This window comes from Aulonocara sp. 'chitande type north' Nkhata Bay, linkage group LG5 (genome assembly GCF_057382095.1).
Source record: "Aulonocara sp. 'chitande type north' Nkhata Bay isolate Kocher_YH1m ecotype deep benthic linkage group LG5, A_spYH_male_GT1.1, whole genome shotgun sequence".
NCBI classification, from domain to species: domain Eukaryota; kingdom Metazoa; phylum Chordata; class Actinopteri; order Cichliformes; family Cichlidae; genus Aulonocara; species Aulonocara sp. 'chitande type north' Nkhata Bay.
This window is the reverse complement of record NC_141348.1, coordinates 34866840-34888025: the sequence shown is the minus strand read 5'-3', so window position 1 is coordinate 34888025 and position 21186 is coordinate 34866840. Positions and strand designations below refer to the sequence as shown.

At 40.3% G+C, this 21186-nt stretch overlaps 1 protein-coding gene across 4 annotated transcripts in view; it reads right to left on the bottom strand.

Moving 5' to 3' along the window:
* Positions 1-3065: 3065 nt before the first annotated feature.
* The window catches only part of chd5 (chromodomain helicase DNA binding protein 5), a 34856-nt gene continuing 16735 nt past the window's right edge, over positions 3066-21186 (bottom strand). The window contains exons 10-41 of one of the 4 annotated variants that reach the window (XR_015129151.1): positions 19725-19931; positions 19107-19318; positions 18734-18865; positions 18403-18511; positions 17116-17307; positions 16692-16892; positions 16366-16503; positions 16074-16195; positions 15327-15500; positions 15079-15220; positions 14765-14896; positions 14510-14627; positions 14275-14399; positions 13867-14113; positions 13490-13662; positions 13141-13315; positions 12553-12639; positions 12330-12418; positions 11810-11943; positions 10516-10660; positions 8846-9005; positions 8661-8740; positions 8252-8447; positions 8074-8163; positions 7825-7968; positions 7220-7328; positions 6886-7018; positions 6528-6723; positions 5212-5375; positions 4383-4536; positions 3509-3814; positions 3066-3417 (exon numbers count right to left, since the gene is read on the bottom strand). Coding sequence is in view for 3 of the 4 variants with exons in the window: in XM_086293185.1 (XP_086149311.1) it covers positions 3687-3814; positions 4383-4536; positions 5212-5375; positions 6528-6723; positions 6886-7018; positions 7220-7328; positions 7825-7968; positions 8074-8163; positions 8252-8447; positions 8661-8740; positions 8846-9005; positions 10516-10660; positions 11810-11943; positions 12330-12418; positions 12553-12639; positions 13141-13315; positions 13490-13662; positions 13867-14113; positions 14275-14399; positions 14510-14627; positions 14765-14896; positions 15079-15220; positions 15327-15500; positions 16074-16195; positions 16366-16503; positions 16692-16892; positions 17116-17307; positions 18403-18511; positions 18734-18865; positions 19107-19318; positions 19725-19931 (4608 nt within the window). In the remaining variant the exon portion in view is untranslated. Of the gene's footprint in view, positions 3815-4382; positions 4537-5211; positions 5376-6527; positions 6724-6885; positions 7019-7219; positions 7329-7824; positions 7969-8073; positions 8164-8251; positions 8448-8660; positions 8741-8845; positions 9006-10515; positions 10661-11809; positions 11944-12329; positions 12419-12552; positions 12640-13140; positions 13316-13489; positions 13663-13866; positions 14114-14274; positions 14400-14509; positions 14628-14764; positions 14897-15078; positions 15221-15326; positions 15501-16073; positions 16196-16365; positions 16504-16691; positions 16893-17115; positions 17308-18402; positions 18512-18733; positions 18866-19106; positions 19319-19724; positions 19932-21186 lie in introns of all 4 variants that reach the window. The other 3 variants (XM_086293185.1, XM_086293187.1, XM_086293186.1) reach the window with 3 other exon arrangements.

Genomic DNA, 21186 nt, shown 5'->3' with positions numbered 1-21186 from the left:
TAGGGCCATGTTAAACACAAACTATCAGCATTCATAATTACTTAACAAAATAAACACCATCATTAATATTAAATAGGCTTTAAGTTTCATAAAGCGATCGTGGCTCAAGAGTTGGGAGTTCGCCTTGTAATCGGAAGGTTGCCGGTTTGAGCCCCAGCTTGGACAGTCTCGGTCGTTGTGTCCTTGGGCAAGACACTTCACCCGTTGCCTACTGGTGGTGGTCAGAGGGCCCGGTGGCGCCAGTGTCCGGCAGCCTCGCCTCTGTCAGTGCGCCCCAGGGTGGCTGTGGCTACAATGCAGCTTGCCATCACCAGTGTGTGAATGTGTGCGTGAATGGGTGGATGACTGGATATGTAAAGTGCTTTGGGGTCCTTAGGGACTAGTAAAAGCGCTATATAAATACAGGCCATTTACCATTTACCATAAATAAAGGTACTCAATTTGAATTGGACCAGGGTGATCAAACTCCCTTAAGTTCAATGACCCAGTTTACAAACACACATCCAGAGTGTTTTTGGACAAAATGATTTTACAATTTGACTAAGTTTTTTTGAAAGTACATTTTCATTGACCTGATGACAGTTTTAACATTCGCCATTTCAGGGGCCAGATTCAACCCTTCGGTGGGCCAGTTGCCTCTTGGACTCTGTGTTTGATAGTCCTGTATCAGACTTTTACTTTTTATTGTTACATTCATTCATTCATTCACTTAACATTTTGGCTTTCTTTTTTTCAGTCTGAGTACTTCAGTATTTCTATTTCTGACAATAATCACATTTGCAGTTCTGCAAGCTCATGCACAGTGTGACATGTGCTAGAGGTCGCTGCATATGAACACACTGTAATGTGTGAGGTGAAGTGTAGACAAATGTCATTCGCTTTGATTATGAAATCCTCAGCTCAGTTATTTATCTGCATGCTTCTTCAGCTGTCTCCAGACTGAGTACAGGGCAAGAACTGACCAGAAAACATTCTGTTGTTCAGAAGATTTATTAAAACACATTGAACAAATACACAGAATACAAATAAAAAGATGACAATTCACTTTTTCATTCAACTGCTATACAGCACAAATATCAGTACCATAACACTGCTTGGCGCTCATTGTCTGTAAATGCCTGCTATACCACCACCTCCCAAAAGTGAACCATCAAACGCTTCACATGCTGTGCATTCACTGCAACAAAGGTGCCTTTTAACAGGGTCTTTTGGTAGCTTTTGAAGCCACATTAATAAGCATGTGCATACATTGTTAACATATTGGTAATATTAGACTGAAGCCTTTTTAACAGACATTACATTCATACTGACTTCAGTTTGATTGCATTTCAGTGAAGTATTGTGTTTTTCGACGTCATCTCATGGTCACAGTTCCAGAGGAAAAGGACAAGTTTTTGATTGATGAGCACATACGGTGCACATAGCAGTTCTATGGCAACACCATCCAGTAAACATTCATCTTTTTCAGTTTAATACAAAAATCTATATGACATGGACTTATCTCTGAAAAATCTTTCAATTTCAACAAGTATTTACATGTTTCTGAGGTTCTGTCTGTCAACCATCCATGTCATGGTCAAGTAGTTGCTGGCATGAACAAAAACGGTAACGGAAACAGCATCGATTCACACTAAAAAAGCGTAGTGCACTCAAGATTAGTCTCATGATGCTTTCCAAATCGTAATGTTTTGAATTTGACTTTTAAGTCAAAGCATTTCGAGAAACGATGAGTGCGATACAAGCTGGAAAAATGAAGAGGGAATCAGAAGAGAGCACCTAAGGACAACCATTTGAACTGGCAAAAAACAGAGTAAGGATATACACTCACCATAAATCACTATTTCTTCACTTTAGATTAGTCAATAGCAATTGTCCTTTCAGCATTTTCAAATAAGTGCCTTGGCAATGGCATAATAATAATCATAATACAAACATATCATTGGAAAAAGAAAAAAAAAGATAGATTTGTCAATAAAGATTTGTACATTTAGTCCTAATATTCTTGCAGTGTGTTAATAGAAAATTAAATACGTGTGAATTTATAAAAAGACTGTTTTACCAGGTGCAGTCACTTTAGCACAAAACAGTAGATGGAATGAGTAAACATGTAGTAGCCTTATCACCAGGTAAAGCAATAAATGACCACGTACACTGTTACTAAGGAGGCTGAAAGTGACAACATCATCTAAAAGCAATGATGGTCCTTGAATGCTGATGCACAGAGAATATTACTTCAAATGAAAAGCTTTGACTGTAACACCACAATTTACAGTCTTAACCTCTGCGGAGGAAATGCACTGCAACAAGAACAAATCATTCTGGATCATATCCTTTAATGGCACCAAGTGACCAAAAACATTAGATTTAACCTCAAAAAAAGAGAAGCAAACAAAAGCGCAGTCTGCATCAAATGTTAAACTTGAGGTGACATTGCACCATAAGCACATGTGTTCTTATTTAGTCCTAACAATTAAAAGGGAACTGGGAAAGTCCCTGGGATATAAGAGGGATAAAACTCCACCCTCCATTCAGGACTCTGGTCTCGGTAACACTGAAGCCCTGTATGTGGATGTACCAGATGGGTCCCTGTTTACAATGAAGTCCCACCGGTCATGGCCCCAGGGTTAAGCTCTACAGCCACTACTAACATTCAAATATAGAAAGAATCACAAATATTGTACCATACACAGAAATACTCAGTCTTCTCTAAAATGCATTAAAAATCATTCTTGCCACTCCCAAAGTTTCTCTCACTTGATTTTCATGTACAACACTAAGCCAGGCTTCTGATTTCATCCATGTATGTTTACATGTGTTCACTATCATTAGACATATGTGAGGTAAAATAAACAGCAGTCTCTCAGTATATACAGTACAAGAGGCCAACGTTCCCAGGTACTGCAGTCAAGTCTCCCTGCAGGTTTAGCAGAAATTACTTTCTTGAGATTACCAGCAGGTGGCAGTCTTTAGAGGATTCTCCAAAAGCCTGTGTCCAGCTACTGCATACATGTTAATAGTTCTTGATTCTTTCAAATCAATATTTTCTTCACAGGTTACAACATGAATGACAAAACACAAGTTTATTTAAAATAACAATACTGGCCTTCAAAAAGCAATCTCTTATCAAGCTATGACTGTAGACATCCTCGACGACTCCACTCTTCACAGGGGACAAGCTCCGGGGGAGCACAGTCACAGTGTACAGTAAATAGGCAGATGAGTAAAAGCAACTGAGTGTATGCAGATGAAAAGAATTGAGGCTGACGCAAATAAAACACACATTCCAGAATCAGAATGAGCCCCAATCAAGCGCGTCAGGAACTCAGTGCCACCAACTTGCTCGAGTCTTCCACTGTAGTGCAGAGCGAAAGAAGCTGTTTTCAAAGAAGCTGCTCCATTTTCCTTCTTAATCTGCAGCTTTCCATCACAGGTAAACAAAAGCAAACATCTACTGAAATACTTCTATAGGATTCTTTAAAGATAAAAGTGCAATTGTTAAGATACATACGTCTGCATTAAAAAGTTAATTGCCTTATCCGTAGAGAGAAGAGAGCTTGACTTTTAGATCTGGAGTTAGGAAGGAGCGAGAGAACAAGGAGAGAGTGGCGTAAGAGTTGGTCAGTAGTCATCCATTGAGATTCCATCCCTGGGAGTTTCTGACCTGAGGTCAGTGTTACAGAGCTGGTCTAGTCCTCAATACAGATGACATCACTAGGTTTGCCTGATTTGAGGTCAGGCGTAGCCACGTCCCTCAAGGAGTCAAGTGACTTCTTGTCCAGATGGCTTGTAGGGGGTGGGGGGCCATTAGTGGAGACTGAAAAGAGAAGAGATCTTTTTTTGTGTGGTTCACTGAAACAATATGAATGTGAATGTTGAGAATTTTGCCAGATGGTATGAGACAGTTGTTTAAAGGCAAAACAAAGTCAGTAAATTTCTAAATCTTTCTTAAAAAACAAAACAAAAATTAGCTCTATGACAAATTAAAGCTCTATGACCAGCTATTTATAAAGCTAGGTCATAGGCCAAAGTGCACAATGGACATCTGCAGTGATGTGGGAAGATAGAATTTAGCTAATGTGACTGTTTAAAACCTGTGGGTTTCTACTAATGTTTCTACTTTTAAATGACTGCCTATTAGCATTAAGTAAGGATGGCAAGAACAATGACAATAAGTTGATTAACATGGATTCTTGATTAATTAAAATGATCCTTAACAATCACTTGACTTATCTAAGAAAACTAGTGCTTCTGCAAACATATGCAGACTTTTGCTTGTAGCTTTTTATTGCATATTTGCCAAGGTGACATCATTTACTGTACATGTAATCTCTCAGCCTATTGCACATGAAATTGAAATGCTATCTGTGTTGTGTGTCACATACAATATAGTGCAAAATGTTGATTGTTACCGCTGACGTATGGTCCTAAGGGCATCTGACTATAGTTAACCATAGGCTGTCCGCCTGGTCCTCTGAATCCGCCTCCAAAACTGCCGCTGTACATCTGGGAGCAGCCAAACCCACCTGGACTAAACGGCTGAAACACACACAAAGGATTAGTCATCTTGCTGTAAACAGCTTTGTGATTACAGCAGGTATTCAGTATGAGGTTTTTTCTACTATACAGTGCTTAAAAGGCTTGAGTTGCTCTGTAAGAGAAGTTTTCTTTCTACACCAGCAAAGTAAAGACAGATAAAAGCGGAGGAAAGTGCGTCGACTGTGTCATGGTCAGGAAAGCGTTGTCATAACAACCAAAAAAAGACTGTCAGAGCATATGGCCACAGAGACTACGCGGCTGAAATGATCCCTTGTATAACAGAACAAAATACACACTCTACAGCAGAGAGGAAAGCAAAGACACAACAACTTTTTCTCCTCTGGGAGCAAAATGTGGAGCACAGTGGTGAAAGCAAACAACTTAAGGGAGATTTTTCTTTCCCCATATCGCACCTGAGGGAAATCTTCCGTGGGGAATAGCGAGCCTAAGTTTGAGATTTCAAAGGAATAGTGTGGCTGTGTAGTTGCGACAACGGCGAACTTCAAAGGTTTTGGGACACAGCTTTTCCTTTTTCTTAAATTTACTTAGCCAAGTTGCCCACTTTTGAGCCTTAACCTGTTTTACAGGAAATGAGCTCAAATAACTTTAATTCCATTTTTTTAAAAAGCTTTCTAAAACCCACCTGATCTCCTTGACAACCACGCTCCATCTCACCTGCTGCGGTGGAGGTTCATTGCCTCGGCTGGTGAGGCGGCTCAGGATGCTCCGCTCAGACATCTGCAGCCTCGCCGACACCGGTGGGATCCTGGACAGCATGTTGGGCAGTCGTGTCACATCTGCTTTCATGTCACTCAGAAGTTCCTCCAGCTGGTTCAGCACTGCAAGAGCACGAACACACACAAGAGCAGTTTCACTTATGTTAGTATTAAAAGAATGATTTCGATAAAATGTCGGGAAAATGCATGTAAAACTTTTCCAACACCCTTGACATAATTAGTGTGAACCTCAAATAATTAAAAAAGCTAATTTGTTTGTTCCAGGACCTGAAATTAACAAGTGCCAAGAACTAAATGCCAAAACATTTTTCACTGGCAGACAAATCAGTGAGGGTCACAGTCAGCATCATTTTGAAACGATAACATTTTAACGCCTCAGTTTCAATCAGTCTTTGGCCTCTTCCCAAACTTTCATCCTACTAATCACTGTAAGCATGTTTTAATGGTGAGTCAAATTAACATAAAATGAAGCCACTGTGTCAAACAGGATATTTACTGGCTGCCTTTTAGAAGCTCTTCACAAAACAGTGGAGTGGAAATATCTGTAAATGCTTCCTTTGGCATCCTGTTTACTGTCTGGATGGATGGAATTGACAGCTGTCTCCATTTGGAAACAAAACATGTATTATTAACAGGTTAAAATAGCTTTTGTGTACTAGTAATTAGTGAAATGACATTGACACCGTTTCAAATAACATAAAAAAAGACTTTTTAAAGTGTAACTGCAGAAGTTTTTTTCACGTGTTATAAATCTCTTCTAACCCACCCACTCCATGACACGCTGTCCAGCCACAGGAGCATGCTCAGTGAGAGACTGAGGTGACCTAAATGCACCACTGAATGACATACGTAGAGCTGTTTGTATTATTGGAGCTATTTTGCAATTGTTTGCAACATTTGGAATTTTTTATATTGGTGTTTTAACTTGTTCCTTAGTGTTCTTACTGTCTTGGAGCAACATAATTTACTCTGGTATTAGTATACTGATTCCAACAACACAGCACACTGTGAAAGAAACACAAATACTATTTATTTCATAAAATATACTGTCTCAGTTAAAAAATAGTGAAGTGCTGGTAATTCTAGGAAGATTTTAGGGAGTTTCAAGTTAATATTTCCTCCTGCATCTGATTTGAAACAGAACGAAGCACAAACAAACCAGTTACTTTGCATCACAAAAAGCTATTTATCAGCACTGGGTAGCTGAATCTCGCCAGGTTAAACTGTTGCTGTTTTTGACACTGGGCTGCGGACCTTTGTGCAGCACGGCGTTGGCAGGTTTGTTCCCAGCCAGAGACTCTTTGGACAGGTGCTGGTGGGACTCGGCCAGACATTCCACCTCGGCAAAGCGAGTGTTGAGTGCCATGGCAGGGTGACTCGGGTCCTGGGTCATATTCAGGTAAGCCGCCCGCCTCAGCTGCTCCTCGATCACCAGAGCCTGCTCTAACAACTACAGTGAGGCAAAGTAACAAAGAGAAGTTTGTATGAAATGCAGACATAGCAGGGAGATGCAAACTGGTTCCATTTGTATTCAGATTATAATGTGAAGAATGTATTATTGTTATTTTTCTGTTTTTTAAAAAAAAACAAAAACAAAAAACTCCACACTTGCCTTAAAGCGGCGAGCCAGGAATTTGTTTTTCATTTCTAAGTAGTTGCCCTTATGCATCTCGGTCTTGAAAGGCTCATTCAGAATCGCATAACGTGGATCATTCTGAATGTCTTGCCAGCGAGCGTAGCCATGTCTGAGATAAATTCACGGTCAAAGAAAGCAAATGGGAGCAAGGAAAACCTCATAAAATTCTTCAAATAAAGAGGAAGCAGGAAAGCGTAGTTGTACATCATCCTCACATTTTGTAAATATCAGCTCCGCAGCTACTTCTGTCATAAGTAATTACATTGCTCTGCCATATGCTTCTCGCTCCTCACTCTGGAAGAAAGGATACGTCACGATGCCAGCCAACAGCCAGTAGTCATGGCGACGGTGCCAGATGTCATGCATCTTTCCAGAAGACAGCGCTGCTCGCTCTTCAGTCTGCCAGAGGGTGTGCAGCTCTGACGGCGTAAAAATAAAAACAGGGTTCTTACAAAAATACAAAGTAATATCCCATATGTCTGTAACACGTAAAGAGAAATAAGAGCATATAAACACAAACAAAACTTATATCAAAACAAAGATAAATCAGTGTGACACCTGAAATAACCTGCAGTAGAGATTCTGAGTAAACCAAAGAAAACACGGGAGGAAAAGTGGGGAGAGAAAGAATATCTATTTATAAGGTGCAGACTTCACTCTACAGTCTGACGATATGGATAGTCTCAGAAAATCAGACTCAGAAGACTTCTATGATGGGCTTATAAGTGACAATTTCTCCCAGTGACACAACATTTGTCAGTGACTTTGTGAACTCAGAGTCTAATTGATCAACTTTATCTCATATCTCATATGTGGATATGAAGGAGGAATGTGACCAGAGTACTCCAGGTGACACCTGGTCAGTCAGCATCAGGTATATTAAGGACAAATAGCAGAAATCGGATTGATTCTTACCTGTAAAACCTCCGTCAGCAATATTAAACATGAACTTTGCTTTGAATCCATTTTTGTCTTCTTTCCTGCTTTCGTCTATCTCATCCAAAGTGTCCTTGTCTCCATTTATTCGACCCTCTAATGCGTCTTCACTCTTTACATCATCTGCAAAGGTTACAATTAATTAAAATAAATATCTGTGGTGTATATAGTGGTGTATATAGCAGAATAATCCTCCATCTTTAATTTAAGGAGTCATAGCACGTTTACCTGGTTTATTTTCCTTGTCTTCAGTTTTTGCCAGAGGAGAATCAGTGTCTCCTTTTTCTGAGGACTTTTCGGTTTCTTTGCATGGCTCCACTGAGGATAGAAGAAAAAAGAATGAATAAACAAAGCACAGCCTTGCAGATAAGTAAAATCTGAAGTACACAGATCATAAACCGCTCACTCTTAGGTGAGGTGATAGTGGATTGCGCTTCGGACTGTTTGAAAGCTGGCTCTTTTGGGTTAGCAGATGGCTCCGTCTTTGTGGAGGGCGACTCGGTTCTGTTCCTCTCATCTCCTGTTTTCTCCTCTGAGTTGCCCTTGTTCTCGTCACTGTCAGTTGCCTTCTCGGGTGCAGATGCTGGCTCAACAGTGGAAGCCTGCCGAGGGAAAACAGACAGGACAACAGAGGGAGAAAGGATAGAGTCGGTAAAGGGCAAAAAAAGACAAGTTAAAAGGTGTCGGAGTTTGACAAGCGTCTTCTGAGAATGATGAGTTATGGTTACAGTGTGATGACCCATGAGATGATGGACAAGACAATAAAGGAGAAAAGAAAGAAAGTGGTGGTTAAAGGGAGAAAAAAAAGGACTCACTTCCTGCTCTGACAGTTTCTTGCTCTCTGGCTCTGTGGCTTCCTTGTCCTCCGCAGTACCCAAGAAAGACTCAGTTTTTTCTACATTCCAGAAAACAACAACTCAGCTCATTTGCAGTCATAAAGTGATACAGCATGAACTTTACTTTAACATTTAGAGGAAAACAGAACATGATCAAAGCAGACCTTGTGGGATAGGAGTGCTGGGCTGAGTAGCCACAGGGCTAGCTGGCACAGGCGTGTTGGGATCAGAGGATACACTCTCATTCAGTTTCTTCAGCTCCATTCCAATGGGAATCAGATCAGGAGAGCTTAACTTCCCATTTACATGCTCAAACTCTTGCACCTACAGTAAAGAAAAGAGATTCAACTGTGATAAAAAGAACATCCTATACTTTCACTGGATGTCCTACTTTCTTTAAATAAGGCATTAGGAAGAACTCTATTATAAAATTATAAAGTACATGTAGCATAATTAAGCACTAGTAAAATATTAATTCTGGCTCAAGCCAGATGGACCAGCTCATTTTAACTTCAAACTTAGCCTAGTTATCATGGCAACTCGGTTTTTCAACACTTTTTAAAAACTTTATTTGCCACAGGCCATGCACAAAAACATTAATAGAAAATCTAATTTTAAACTGTAGCTCTCATAAGGGAAGAGCTGTATTCTGCCAGCTGTAGCTACTTGCTAGTCTCTATCTGTAGTACTTGAGCATGTAATACACTAATGTTATACTTTTAAAAAATCTTGTAATACTACAAGTTTACTATGTATAGATTTAAATAAATGAATTAATATAGCTATTGTTATTTGCTTTATACAGTAGTGTGCAAAAGTCCCAAGCTCGTCATAACTTCTTTATATTTTGTTGTTAAAACTGGTGCAACAATTTATTAAAACACCTGTTAACCTACTTGGAAATAAAACATATAAAGACAGACAGTTAGAAAGGTTAACAGTTCAAATGAGCCTGGAAGTCAATATTTGGTATGATCACCTTTTATTCTTCAACAAAGCCTAAACTTAAAACTCTCTTAGGCAACTTTCTTCTAATTTACTTAAGTAGTCTTCAGGAATAGTTTTCCAGGCTTCTTGAAGGACCTCAGAAATGTGAAACATTTCATCACTGATCCAAGAGAGTGATGTACGTGCTGTTTGCTTGTACTCACATGCCAGTTTTAGGCAGTTCTTGCCCAAGTGAGTCAAGATCTCGATCCAGGATCAATAATTCAGGTAAGGAAATCCCAGAAAGTTCATTCTGTTTATCTGGAAACAGAGTCCAGATGAACAAAATCAAACTTTTAGTGATTTCCAAGCGACTGAAGAAGTCATTGAGAGTCTCTTCATCTGGATGCCATCCATATGACTTCTTCGGTCCCTCCATCCCTTGAGTTTGGTGTGTTTTTATGATTAAATTATTCATAGGTCAGTGTTAAATGGTTAAACTATTGTAAAGGACCATTTGTAAGAATTGTAAGAAGGTAAGAAATCAAGGGTGGCTCAAGAGATTTGCACAGTACTGTATAATATAAAGAAAAAGTAGTATTAGCCTGTGATCCTACATTGGCGAATATAATTGTGGAAACTGTATTTAGTAACTTTCTAACCTTTCTAAACACTTTACATACAAATCTTCATTCACTTCAGTCTCAGATGTATTCACTGCTGACAAATCTCCAAAAAACATCTTATTTTGGAATATGCATGATGTTCAAAGCAAGAAAAAGTTTGTACCCAAAGATTACCCCCCCCGCCCCCCCGCTTTGGCTTCCTCCAGGATGGGCTGACCTACTTTTTCTAATCTCAATGTTCCAGCATAGGAAGAAAATTTCTTTGGCTGAATAATCGGTACCTTTTTCCTGACAAGGGACATGACTCCGATCCTGGTAAGAACATGCTGACGAGACAGCCCCTCGCGAGGGACTCCATCGGCAAAGGTCTCTGCTCCATCTGCCCCCGGCTCACATAAATGTCTCATGAACAGAGACACGTAGGCCCTAAGGAACACAAAAATTTCTATAAGGTTACCAGCACAAACTCACATTTTCAAACCTCTACTAACGACTAGGGAGGTAGCAATAAGCTTGTTTCAGACACGCACTCCTTTCCTGTCATCTTAATGTCATTCAAGAATGCACACCCTGGTGGCAGAAATCTCACTGTTTCGAGGTGATACACTGCCATGTATCACTCTGAACTCAAACATGTTTCTGCTGTGCAGCTCACTAAACGACATGACATTTTGGAGAATTCCCCAAATAACAACATCATGAGAAAAAACCTAGTGTGAGACACCCATTTTCAGTCAGTGTATCACACTCTCACACTGCCCAAACTACTCTCCTGACAGTATCAAAGCTTCTTCTTCAGGAAAAGACGATTATATACGTTTCACAGGCTTACACGCTCGACACGGTCGGAACACCACAGCGAGTGCTGAAGATGTTTGTTGCTGGAAGCACATACATACCCTACCTTTCATGCTAGATTTTGTTGTACATTTTAACATCTATTAGAAACTGAAACTACACAGATGACACTGTGTACTAGACAGGTGCACTGTTACACTACATCAGCATGTAAGCTACAGGTTAACATTTTCTGATCTGTTTAATGAAGCTTAGTAAAATGGGTATCCATAACTACATATAGGATGTGCCATCTCTAATTATTAAAGAAACTATCAATACATAGAAGACAGCTGAAGTAAATGCTAATGCAGTGTAGTGAGTCGCTTTGGTAAAACATAATGCCATCACTTCAACTGACTGATTGAGAACAAGGTCAAAGTAATAGGTTTGCCAATAGTGTTATTGGCTGCAATAGCAGCAACAGGAGTGATGTGTTATAATTTGCAGGCATAAAATTTTAGTTTTAACAACCTGTGGGCATTTTCTTTCCCACTGCTCCAAATTAAAGTGAAATTGGCAAGGCCGACCTTTACCAACGTGACATGAGCAATCTGGAGCATTGCCATGGGCTAGCAAACAGTGTAAACAGTTAATGAAAGAGCCAAGAGCTGCCACTTAATATAATGACAGGCCCCTCTTGAGAAAAAAATTGCACTGTGTGAAAACAAAATTACAACTGATTCAAATAACGCTACTTGTGTCATAGTTGAAAAATGAATAATATTAGAGCTTCACCTGAACTCGCGCTCACTCTTCCCTCTCAGGTCCCTAACTAGCCAATGAGAGTTGAAAGCATCCTGAGGGGGCATGCCCCAGCGCATGATGGCATTAAGGAAGGCTTTCCTCTGACGAGCGTTGAACCCAAGGACCTTGAAATGATGATAATCAGAAAACAGAGTAATAGAGATGTTTTAGATAAAGAGGTTGTGAATTCAAAAAGTCAGAAAGAAGCAGTAGAAAGACATAAGAAGTATTCCCTTGTATATTAAAACAGTTCTAAATTATACTTGTGGATATATGTTTTATGATGTAATAACAGGGTGAGAATTTATTGATCCTGATTTCTCATTTTACAAAGAAGCACATGATCAGCTGCAGAGCAGTGATGCTTCCTGACATGCTGCTCAAAAATGTCAAATTTTCTTCAAATGAGGAAATATTCTAAAGTGACTGATTACAAAATGATCTGGTAAGACAAACAATTAAAGTAAGCCAATACACTTGAAGATATGCGAGGACTTCCTGGAATTCATACCTCGATACTGCCTCCAACCCGAGCCAGTAAGGGTGGAAGAGGTTTGTCTTTCTCACTCTTGAGCTGCCGACGTGATTGTCTGCGTCCTCCTACGTAGAACAAAACAAAGTCCGTTGTCAGAAAGATGGGCGCATGTAGGGACATGTATAATGACAGAAAAAATACAGTAAGAATCTGTTTTGTTTATATTCAAATGTGACTTATCGTGTTTTTTGCTGCCTACCTTCAGGCCTCTCCTCGAAATCTTCGTCCTCGTCCTCGGACCCCACGGAGTACTCCGACTGATTGTCTGAAAGATCATCCTGCCATTCTGAGCCACACATCAAAGAGAAACAGTACATTGCGTTCGCTTCTGTTGGTGGCCACCTGAGGGCGCCATGGCACTGCAGATTACTACAGACCACTACAGTCGGGCATGCACATACTGTACCACTTCAGGCCTCTGGAAGTGAAGTGAGGGTTTGCAACTATGGCAGACAATCACTTTAACTTTGAGTGTACTCTAAGCTACAATGAGCTTTAAAGTCTTTATTCACTCTTAAATAAAAGTTCAACTGCAGGACAACTACAATCGACAGGACGCTGAGCATGCAAAATTACTGCAAAAAGGGGTGCTTTAACACCCATTGATAAAACTACATAAATGCATGAGGTACAAGTGAGCTTTAGGGCAGTATAATGAATTCTAAGAGTTACAATGAAGAGGATACACCCAAATGATCCCATTTTGAGATAATGCCACACTCTTGTCTCTCTAATAAAACTCGGCAGACATGTTGATAGGGAGGTGCTGTGTGTCTCTTGAGCCTACCTTGGTCTTCCTGGGTCGTATCGTTGTAGTTGACCTGCTTTCGGATGCGTTTGCCTTTGCCCAGATTTCGCGCCAGATCTTCCTGCTGTTGCTCATAGTGGTGGCGGAGGAGTTTTTCCCAGTAGTCCGGATCCACGTTCTCCTCTTGCTTAATGATCTCTCGCTCTACCTCCTCCTGAATAATAGCACATTAGGACACATGCGTAAGTATCTCTAAAACAAGGCCTATGTCGAAGGTAGCGTATTGAGCAAAATAATTGAACTGTGATATAAATGAGATCTACAGATTTTGTGTGTGCGACCCCAATTATCATGATGTCACATGATGTGAAGACGGTTAAAATCTCACCTCTCCATCTTCTTCTTTCACCACATACTGAGCCACCTTGAAGGAGCTCAGGTACTCATTCATATTCTGTATCTCTGTGTCTTCAGTGGCATCCTGGCTGCGGTCCAGCAGCTTTGAGATAGCATCATCGTCGTAGTGAATCACACTGCCCTCCTCACCATCTTTGTTATCACCTGTTAATGAGAGGCTTTTACTTAATAACGAGCGGAGGCGCTTTTGAGCAGAGGAAAGTGTGTAAGCTTAAAAATGCTGATAGAAATCTACACAAAAAGGTCTCTAGCACAGGAATATCTGTGAATAGACAAACCCCAATAAAAATGGGTGTGCTTTTGTTCAATCCATAACAGAAACACACGTCAGTATACACATAGACAGACCCATTGTTCGTGCTGCTTCCATTTCATCTTTAAAAAGCTCCTCAGTTCCAAACTTTAGGATGTCATCCAGTTCTTGTTTGGACATGGAGCCCATTTTGGAGCCCAGGCCAGGGCGCACCACCAGGTGAGTCAGCATCATTTTCCTTTTGGCCACTTGGGTGATTCGCTCCTCCACTGAGCCTCGAGTCACAAACCGGTAGATCATCACTTTCTTGTTTTGGCCTATACGGTGCGCTCTGCTAAATGCCTGTAACAAAGAGGAAGATACAAGGCATGACACTGGAGTGAAGAGGTGAAATTAAAGAGATGGTTTTTCACTTGAGAATTAAAGCTCAACTTGTTACAAATTACAAATAAATAAATAATAATAATAATTCAATATTAAAATATTCTATGTGGAGTCAGTACTTGGATGTCATTGTGAGGATTCCAGTCAGAGTCGTAGATGATGACAGTATCTGCGCTCGCCAGGTTGATGCCAAGGCCTCCAGCTCGTGTTGAAAGCAAGAAGCAGAACTGCTGCGCGCCTGGTGCTGTGACATAAAACAGAGCAGCGAGTTGCTTTGTGTGTTTAAGAGTGTGTGAGTAAGTGAAAGCCAGACTGAGACAAATGTGCAAGTGCACAAAAAAAAACAACCCTCACCATTGAAGCGGTCAATGGCTTCCTGCCTTAGACCTCCAGTAATCCCCCCATCAATACGTTCATATTTATAACCCTCAAACTCAAGAAAGTCCTCGAGCAGATCCAGCATCTTTGTCATCTGTAAACACAATGTTGGACCTTACAGCTAAAAAACCTGAAATTGTCTTTGATGTCATTCATCACATAAAACTGCCATCGCACAGAAATGGCTAAAATATAGACAGACTCTGACACATACATTTATTTGAGTGTTACCTGAGAGAAAATGAGAACTCTGTGTCCTTCATCTTTGAGCTTTTTTAGCATTTTCTGAAGCAGCGTCAGTTTTCCTGAGGACTTCACCAGTAGGTTGCCATCATAAGAGCCATTGGGTAAAACAGGAGCCTCCTTCAAGATAAAACAATCAATGCCAGGATGGAGATTAGCTCGAGAATCATTGCTTGCTACAGTATCTCTGAATAACATGCTAAACCGAACTCAGAAAAAGGGGCAGTTTTCTAGTTTTCTGTGTTGGTTGATATAAGTCATCTGTACTCTGAAATAAAACAAATAAAGTAAATCTGCCTTACCACAGCGGCCACAGGGAACAGGTAAGGGTGGTTGCAGCACTTTTTCAGGTCCATCATAATGTTGAGGAGGGACACCTGGTTCCCTCCACCTTTGGAGTTCAAAGCCTCGAAGTTTCGTGTCAAGATAAACTTGTAATATTTCCTGCAGGTTAGAGGTCAGATAGAGTCAGGAGAAGAAATGAAAATCACAATCAATTATTTGCCCATGCTTCCTTCAACACGGTTATGCTTATTTTTTTCAGGCTTACTTCTGCATGGGGCTAAGCTCCACTCTGACAATCAGCTCTGTCTTTGCAGGCATATTCTTGAAGACATCAGCTTTCAGCCTCCTGAGCATGTGAGGTCCCAGCAGGTCGTGGAGCTTTTTGATCTGATCCTCTTTAGAGATATCAGCAAACTCCTCCAGGAAGCCTTCCAGGTTACTGCAGGTCACAATGAAATGAAATTATATTTAAAAAAAAAGCCTATTTCTTAATTTAAATGTATTTTATTTAAAACAAGAGATCTATCTATTTTTGCTCCAGTACAATGTGCTGACTTAAAACTGCTTGAAAATGGATGCTGATAGTCTTACTCATCACAAAATGTAAAAGTGTTTTGGTCAGTTAGCTGTGCCTGTGATGTTGGAAATGTATAAAATTTGTCATTCTGGAGTTTTAAATGGACAAGACTCATTACTGGGCTGAACTTATGAGATAATAAGGAGGATCAGTCATAAAATCTATACCAATTTACCTGAGCTGCACAGAAACTGAGTCTATACGGGCAAAAAAAATATTAGATGATGGTGAATTTTCATTGGCTTTAGAAAACTATTAAAAAAGACTTAAAATCAGTTTATACACAATTATTTATAATGAAGTTATTTACATTCACTTTCTTCCTGTTTGTATTTTTTATTGTTCATAACATTATATATATCATAATTTAATGCATGAAATCCATGAGAAAAAAAGGTAGGAAATTATATACGATAGAAAAGAGACAGCACATACTTGAAGCGCTCTGGGGTGAGGAAGTTAAGGAGGTGGAACAGCTCTTCTAGGTTGTTTTGAAGAGGAGTTCCAGTGAGCAGCAGCTTGTAGTAGATCTTATACCCATTGAGAATTCTGAAAAACTGAACATGAGAGATTGTGCAAGATGATGAAAGTCAATGCCATATGAAGAGATGTACACCCTACTCTACTCATCCTTCTCATGCATTTTTCTTTTTCTGTTAAAAGGATGCTGTTTCTGCTTCCAAAGCATATGATAGGATATATCTCAGTGCAGGCGGTGCAGCTTTACCTTTGATTGGTTGTTTTTTAATCTGTGGGCCTCATCTACCACCAGACAGGCCCAGGTGACAGAGCTCAGAATGGCTTGATCTATAGTAATCAGCTCATAAGATGTCAGCAGCACATGGAACTTGATAGGAGTGTCTTTCTGCAAGGGAGCAGATTGGATGGTAGATACGATGATTTAGTATGTGCTGCATGTAATAGGCATAAAATGAATTAAAAACAAAGTAAAATTATCATTTATTTCATCACCTGTGGCTTCAAAAAGTATGCACTTGAAAAACAGTATTTTGACCTGGTGAGAAAAACATGGATGAGCATGGGGTACACTACCTTCATACGGAACACCTTCCGCCCTGATTTTACTGCACTGTCTTCAAAGGTGAACTCGTTCTCCCTGATGATTGCCCTGCTGTCTTTGTCTCCAGTGTATGTCACCACATAGAAATCTGGAGCCCACATCTCAAATTCTCTCTCCCAGTTAATGATAGTGGAAAGGGGTGCGCTCACCAAGAAAGGTCCTTTGGAATGACCCTGACAGAGACAGGAGACATTAGGTTACTTCCCCATAAAATACATCACCCGAAGAAGAACTCAGTTCATCATTTTACTTTTTACGCACAATATTATTAGCTCTAAGTTTATATTCCCATTTATATTACTAACAGGTGCTTTATGAATTACACCCACAGAACCAAAATGTGATCTATGCAATGCAATATGGAAAAGACAAAAGAGGACAGTCTTTCAGTCTTACCTCCTTATACAGCGAGTAGAGAAACACTATCGTCTGCACCGTCTTTCCCAGGCCCATTTCATCAGCCAGGATCGTATCTGTGCCCTGAGCCCAGGAGAACCTCAACCAGTTCAGGCCTTCCAGCTGGTACGGATGTAGCGTTCCCCCAGTGGCATTAATGTACCATGGTTGGTGCTCAAACTTGATGGTGGGCTGATAATAGAAATAGGAGGCAGAATCTTGTAAGAGTCTTTCGGAAGGTCTTTCAATGCTTTTTTATTTTGTTACTTTGGCTCTCATTTCCAGTCCAGATCTTGTAGTTTTTGAACAACTTAATATCAACCTATGAATCATTTAAGCATAAAAAAACATTAGCATAAACATAAGAAAACTTAGCAAAGGACAAATCTGAAATTTTATCTTTATGGGCTTCATTACAAGCAATCTGTCACAAAAACCCATAATTTGCCTTTAAAAAATGAACAGTTGGACAAAACAAGAAGCGGGAGACCTAAAAAACTACCAACAGCAGATGAACAGTATCTAAAAGTCATGTCCTTATGAAACATGAAAAGATCCAGGAAAACATGAGATAAGATGTGAGAGATGCATCTGGTGCTTCACCATGTAAAACATGGTTTGATCTTGTCAAAACTGCTGAAATTATGAATGCAGAAAAGTTCCATAAGATTTTGATCCAACATGCAATGCCATTTTAAAGCATCACAAACACACTCTCAGTGCAGTAAAAGCATACCTGAATAGAAAAATACACAATAGAAAACTATCAGTTTTGGATTGGCCTCCCCAGAGCCTGGATTTCAACATTACTGAAACTGTGTGGGATCCTCTTGACAAAGAACTGAACAGAACACAGTCAACATCCAAAGAAGAGCTTTGAATGTCCTTCAAGAGGCCTGGAGAACTATCCCTGAATTATCCTTAAAGAAATTATATGAAGGATTGCCTAAGAGAGTTCAGGCTGTCCGGAAGAATGAAGGTGTTCATATCAAGCTAATTAAATTTGTAAAAACTTTGGCTTTGACTTTTACTCTGTATTTCCATTTAGCCCATATTTCGTAGCACCTATATACCATTTTCCAAGCAAAATGCAAAGAAATGAGGGGTGACTCATAACTTTTTCACAGTACTGTATATGTGCAGTTTAAATATAGACTCTAGAATAATCAGCCACGATAAATTGTGGCTTTAGATCGAGAGCATTACTTTTGAAATGTTTGCTGCAAAAACCTGCTGCAGGCAATCACAGTTCAGTTGGCAGAAGTGGGCCCAAATATCCAAACTTACATCTATGATTGGGGCATCAGGAGGGACTTCTCTCTTTGGATGGTCATCTTTTAGTTTCTTGCCTTTCCTCACCACAAGAGGGCGCTGATCCTCTCCTAAAATTTGCTCTCTGAGGAAAAGGAAAAAAAATTATAACGAAGCAACAATTTCATGTCACAACAAATGACTCTAACGGTTGTCACAGACAGAGGGCGAGGATGAAGGGAAACAGCAGCAGATGTAGGCATATGCTTTTGTTTACTTTTGTGTGCAGGGGATTTCTGTGTTCTCACTGTCATCTTCCCACCGTGAGAAAGCTACTTGAAAAAGGTACAAAACACAGTTAACTAACCTGTGATCCCAGTAAGAAGCTTTATGACTTTCATAATCTGGGATGTCGAAATCATCCACCTCCCAGGTGCACTGGTCGTAGGGCAGGTCTCTCCACTTGATCAAGTAGTGCACATCACCATCTTTATCAAAACTACAAAGCAGAAAACAGCTGCAGGTTTTATAAATTTATCACACTGATCATTAAACAGACACTGAAAAACAACTTGATATGAGACCGCCATATGGAAGATGTTTCTTTCTGATCATTTAACTGTTATACAGATATATTGTGAAATGTTAAAAGCAATAATTAGAATATCTGGTCTATAAAATGTATGGTATTTTAAATACATCCTGAAAACCCTGATCTGAGAGTCTGTGTGAGCAGCTACCTATGATTGATTATCCGGTGGATAACCATCCACTCTGGTTTAATGCCATAACGGTAGAAGCGCTCCTCCATCGCAGCATACTGGGGATCTTTGCTCTTTCTCTTCTCACTGTTGAGCTCCTCCTCTCCGGAGCCGTAGTCATATGGCGGGGGCTCGTCCATGTCGTTCTTACGCTGATAGTTCCGGTACATGACCGTGTGGTACAGCTCCAACTGCACAACCAGCAACAAAGCAAAACTATTGGTTTTGTAAGTTTCCTTCAAGCACCTCCTTGAGCAAAGTAGGTACAAAAATGCAATATATTATTTTCCATCTGTAACAATGAAACTGACTTAATTAGTTACAAAAAAACCCAGACTGATATTAATAAAGAAAAAGTTCGTGTAAAATAAATTAGGTGCTTTGTCGAGCATTTGAAGGAAAACTTCTCCATGAAAAACTGAAAAATAGATTTCATGTAACATTGTGTTTTTCTAATATTATATTAAAAAGTAATAGATCATCCAGTAAAATCCTCCCTTGGCTCCTTCGGTTTGTTCTATATTTAACAAAGAGAACACTTTGGCCAAGAAGAGCAGAAATGTTAATTTGAGACTGGACTGACTTCTGGCATCTCACCTGCAGTTCGCTGACCCAGGAGCAGTGCCAGTACGAAAGGCCAGCCCACTTAACAAAGAACTCCCTCTCTGGGCGGCCCTTGAGCGGGGGGTTGGTGAGCGGATCTGTTGGCTTGCCATCAGGTCCTGTAGGTGGTTCGGCTGGCAGCGGAGCTTCTCCCCACGTCCAGTGCATAATCTTTTGTACTTTTCCTTTAAGGGGAGGGCACTGCAAGGAAAAAGTAAGGTTCTGTCACACACACAGCTCTTCTTAGCTTCTGACTGAGTAACAATAATGAGTGTGTCATGTAAATGTGTCACGTTTGTAAACAACAAAGAGAAAAGACAAGACTGAAAAACAAAATAATTTGAACAAAATCACCAAAGAAAATCCATCCATTCCCTTTCGGGGTCGCTGGAGCCTATCCCAGCTGTCATAGGGCGAGAGGCAGGGTACACCCTGGACAGGTCACCAGTCTGTCGCAGGGCCAACACACGGGGACAGACAACCATTCGCACTCACATTTACACCTAGTGGCAATTCGGATTATCCAATTAACCTATCCCCACAAGCTGCATGTCTTTGGACGGTGGGAGGAAGCCAGAGTACCCGGAGGGAACCCACACAAACACGTGGAGAACATGCAAACTCCACACAGAAAGATGGTGGAATTGAACTCTGAACCGTCTTGCTGTGCGGCAACAGTGCTAACCACCGTGCCACCGTGCTGCCACCAAAGCAAATGTTAAACTAAATATCGTTGTGCACATATACAATTGAGGTTTACTTACACTCATCATGGAGATGAATGTCATGCAAATTTTGGGCTTTTAATGATTTTTTTTAACTGCTCTTTTTCCAGGATGAATGATGAATGAATTGATAGCATACATCTTTATTGACTTTAAAACAATAAGATTTTGGTGCACAAGTTTGTATTTATTTTCAATTTTCTCTAATGCACACAGGGTCAAAAGTATGACAACAGTTCTTTGAAATGGATACAGTCGGTTAAGATTGAACTTCTGGAAAGGGCTTCCTAAAACACAGACCTCGACACTATTGAAAATTTGTGAAGTAGGCTTAAAAACGGGGTACTTTCAAGGAAACCAACCAATTAACTTTACCAATTCTGCCAAGAAGAGTTGTCAAATATCCAGCCAGAATTATGCCATAGGTTTGTTTATGACTACCAAAAGTGTCCTCTCAAGATGCAACTTGCTAAGAAAAGTTTATCCACATATTGTCATGGTCCCTGTGCCTCCCCGGCCAGCCCAGTGTGGCCACAAGTGTTTGTTGTTTTTCTCTCACTCTGTCTCTCCTACCTGTCTGCCTGGGCGGAGCTCTGATTGGGCTCCTGCCCTTGGCCCACGCACCTGCAGCTGATCTCGAGCGGATTGCAGTTCTCTGGCTCTTAAGGCTGGGGCTCTGAGCTGTTCGTCGCTGGAATATTGAGTAACTCTCGTTAGTATTGCCTGGCTTC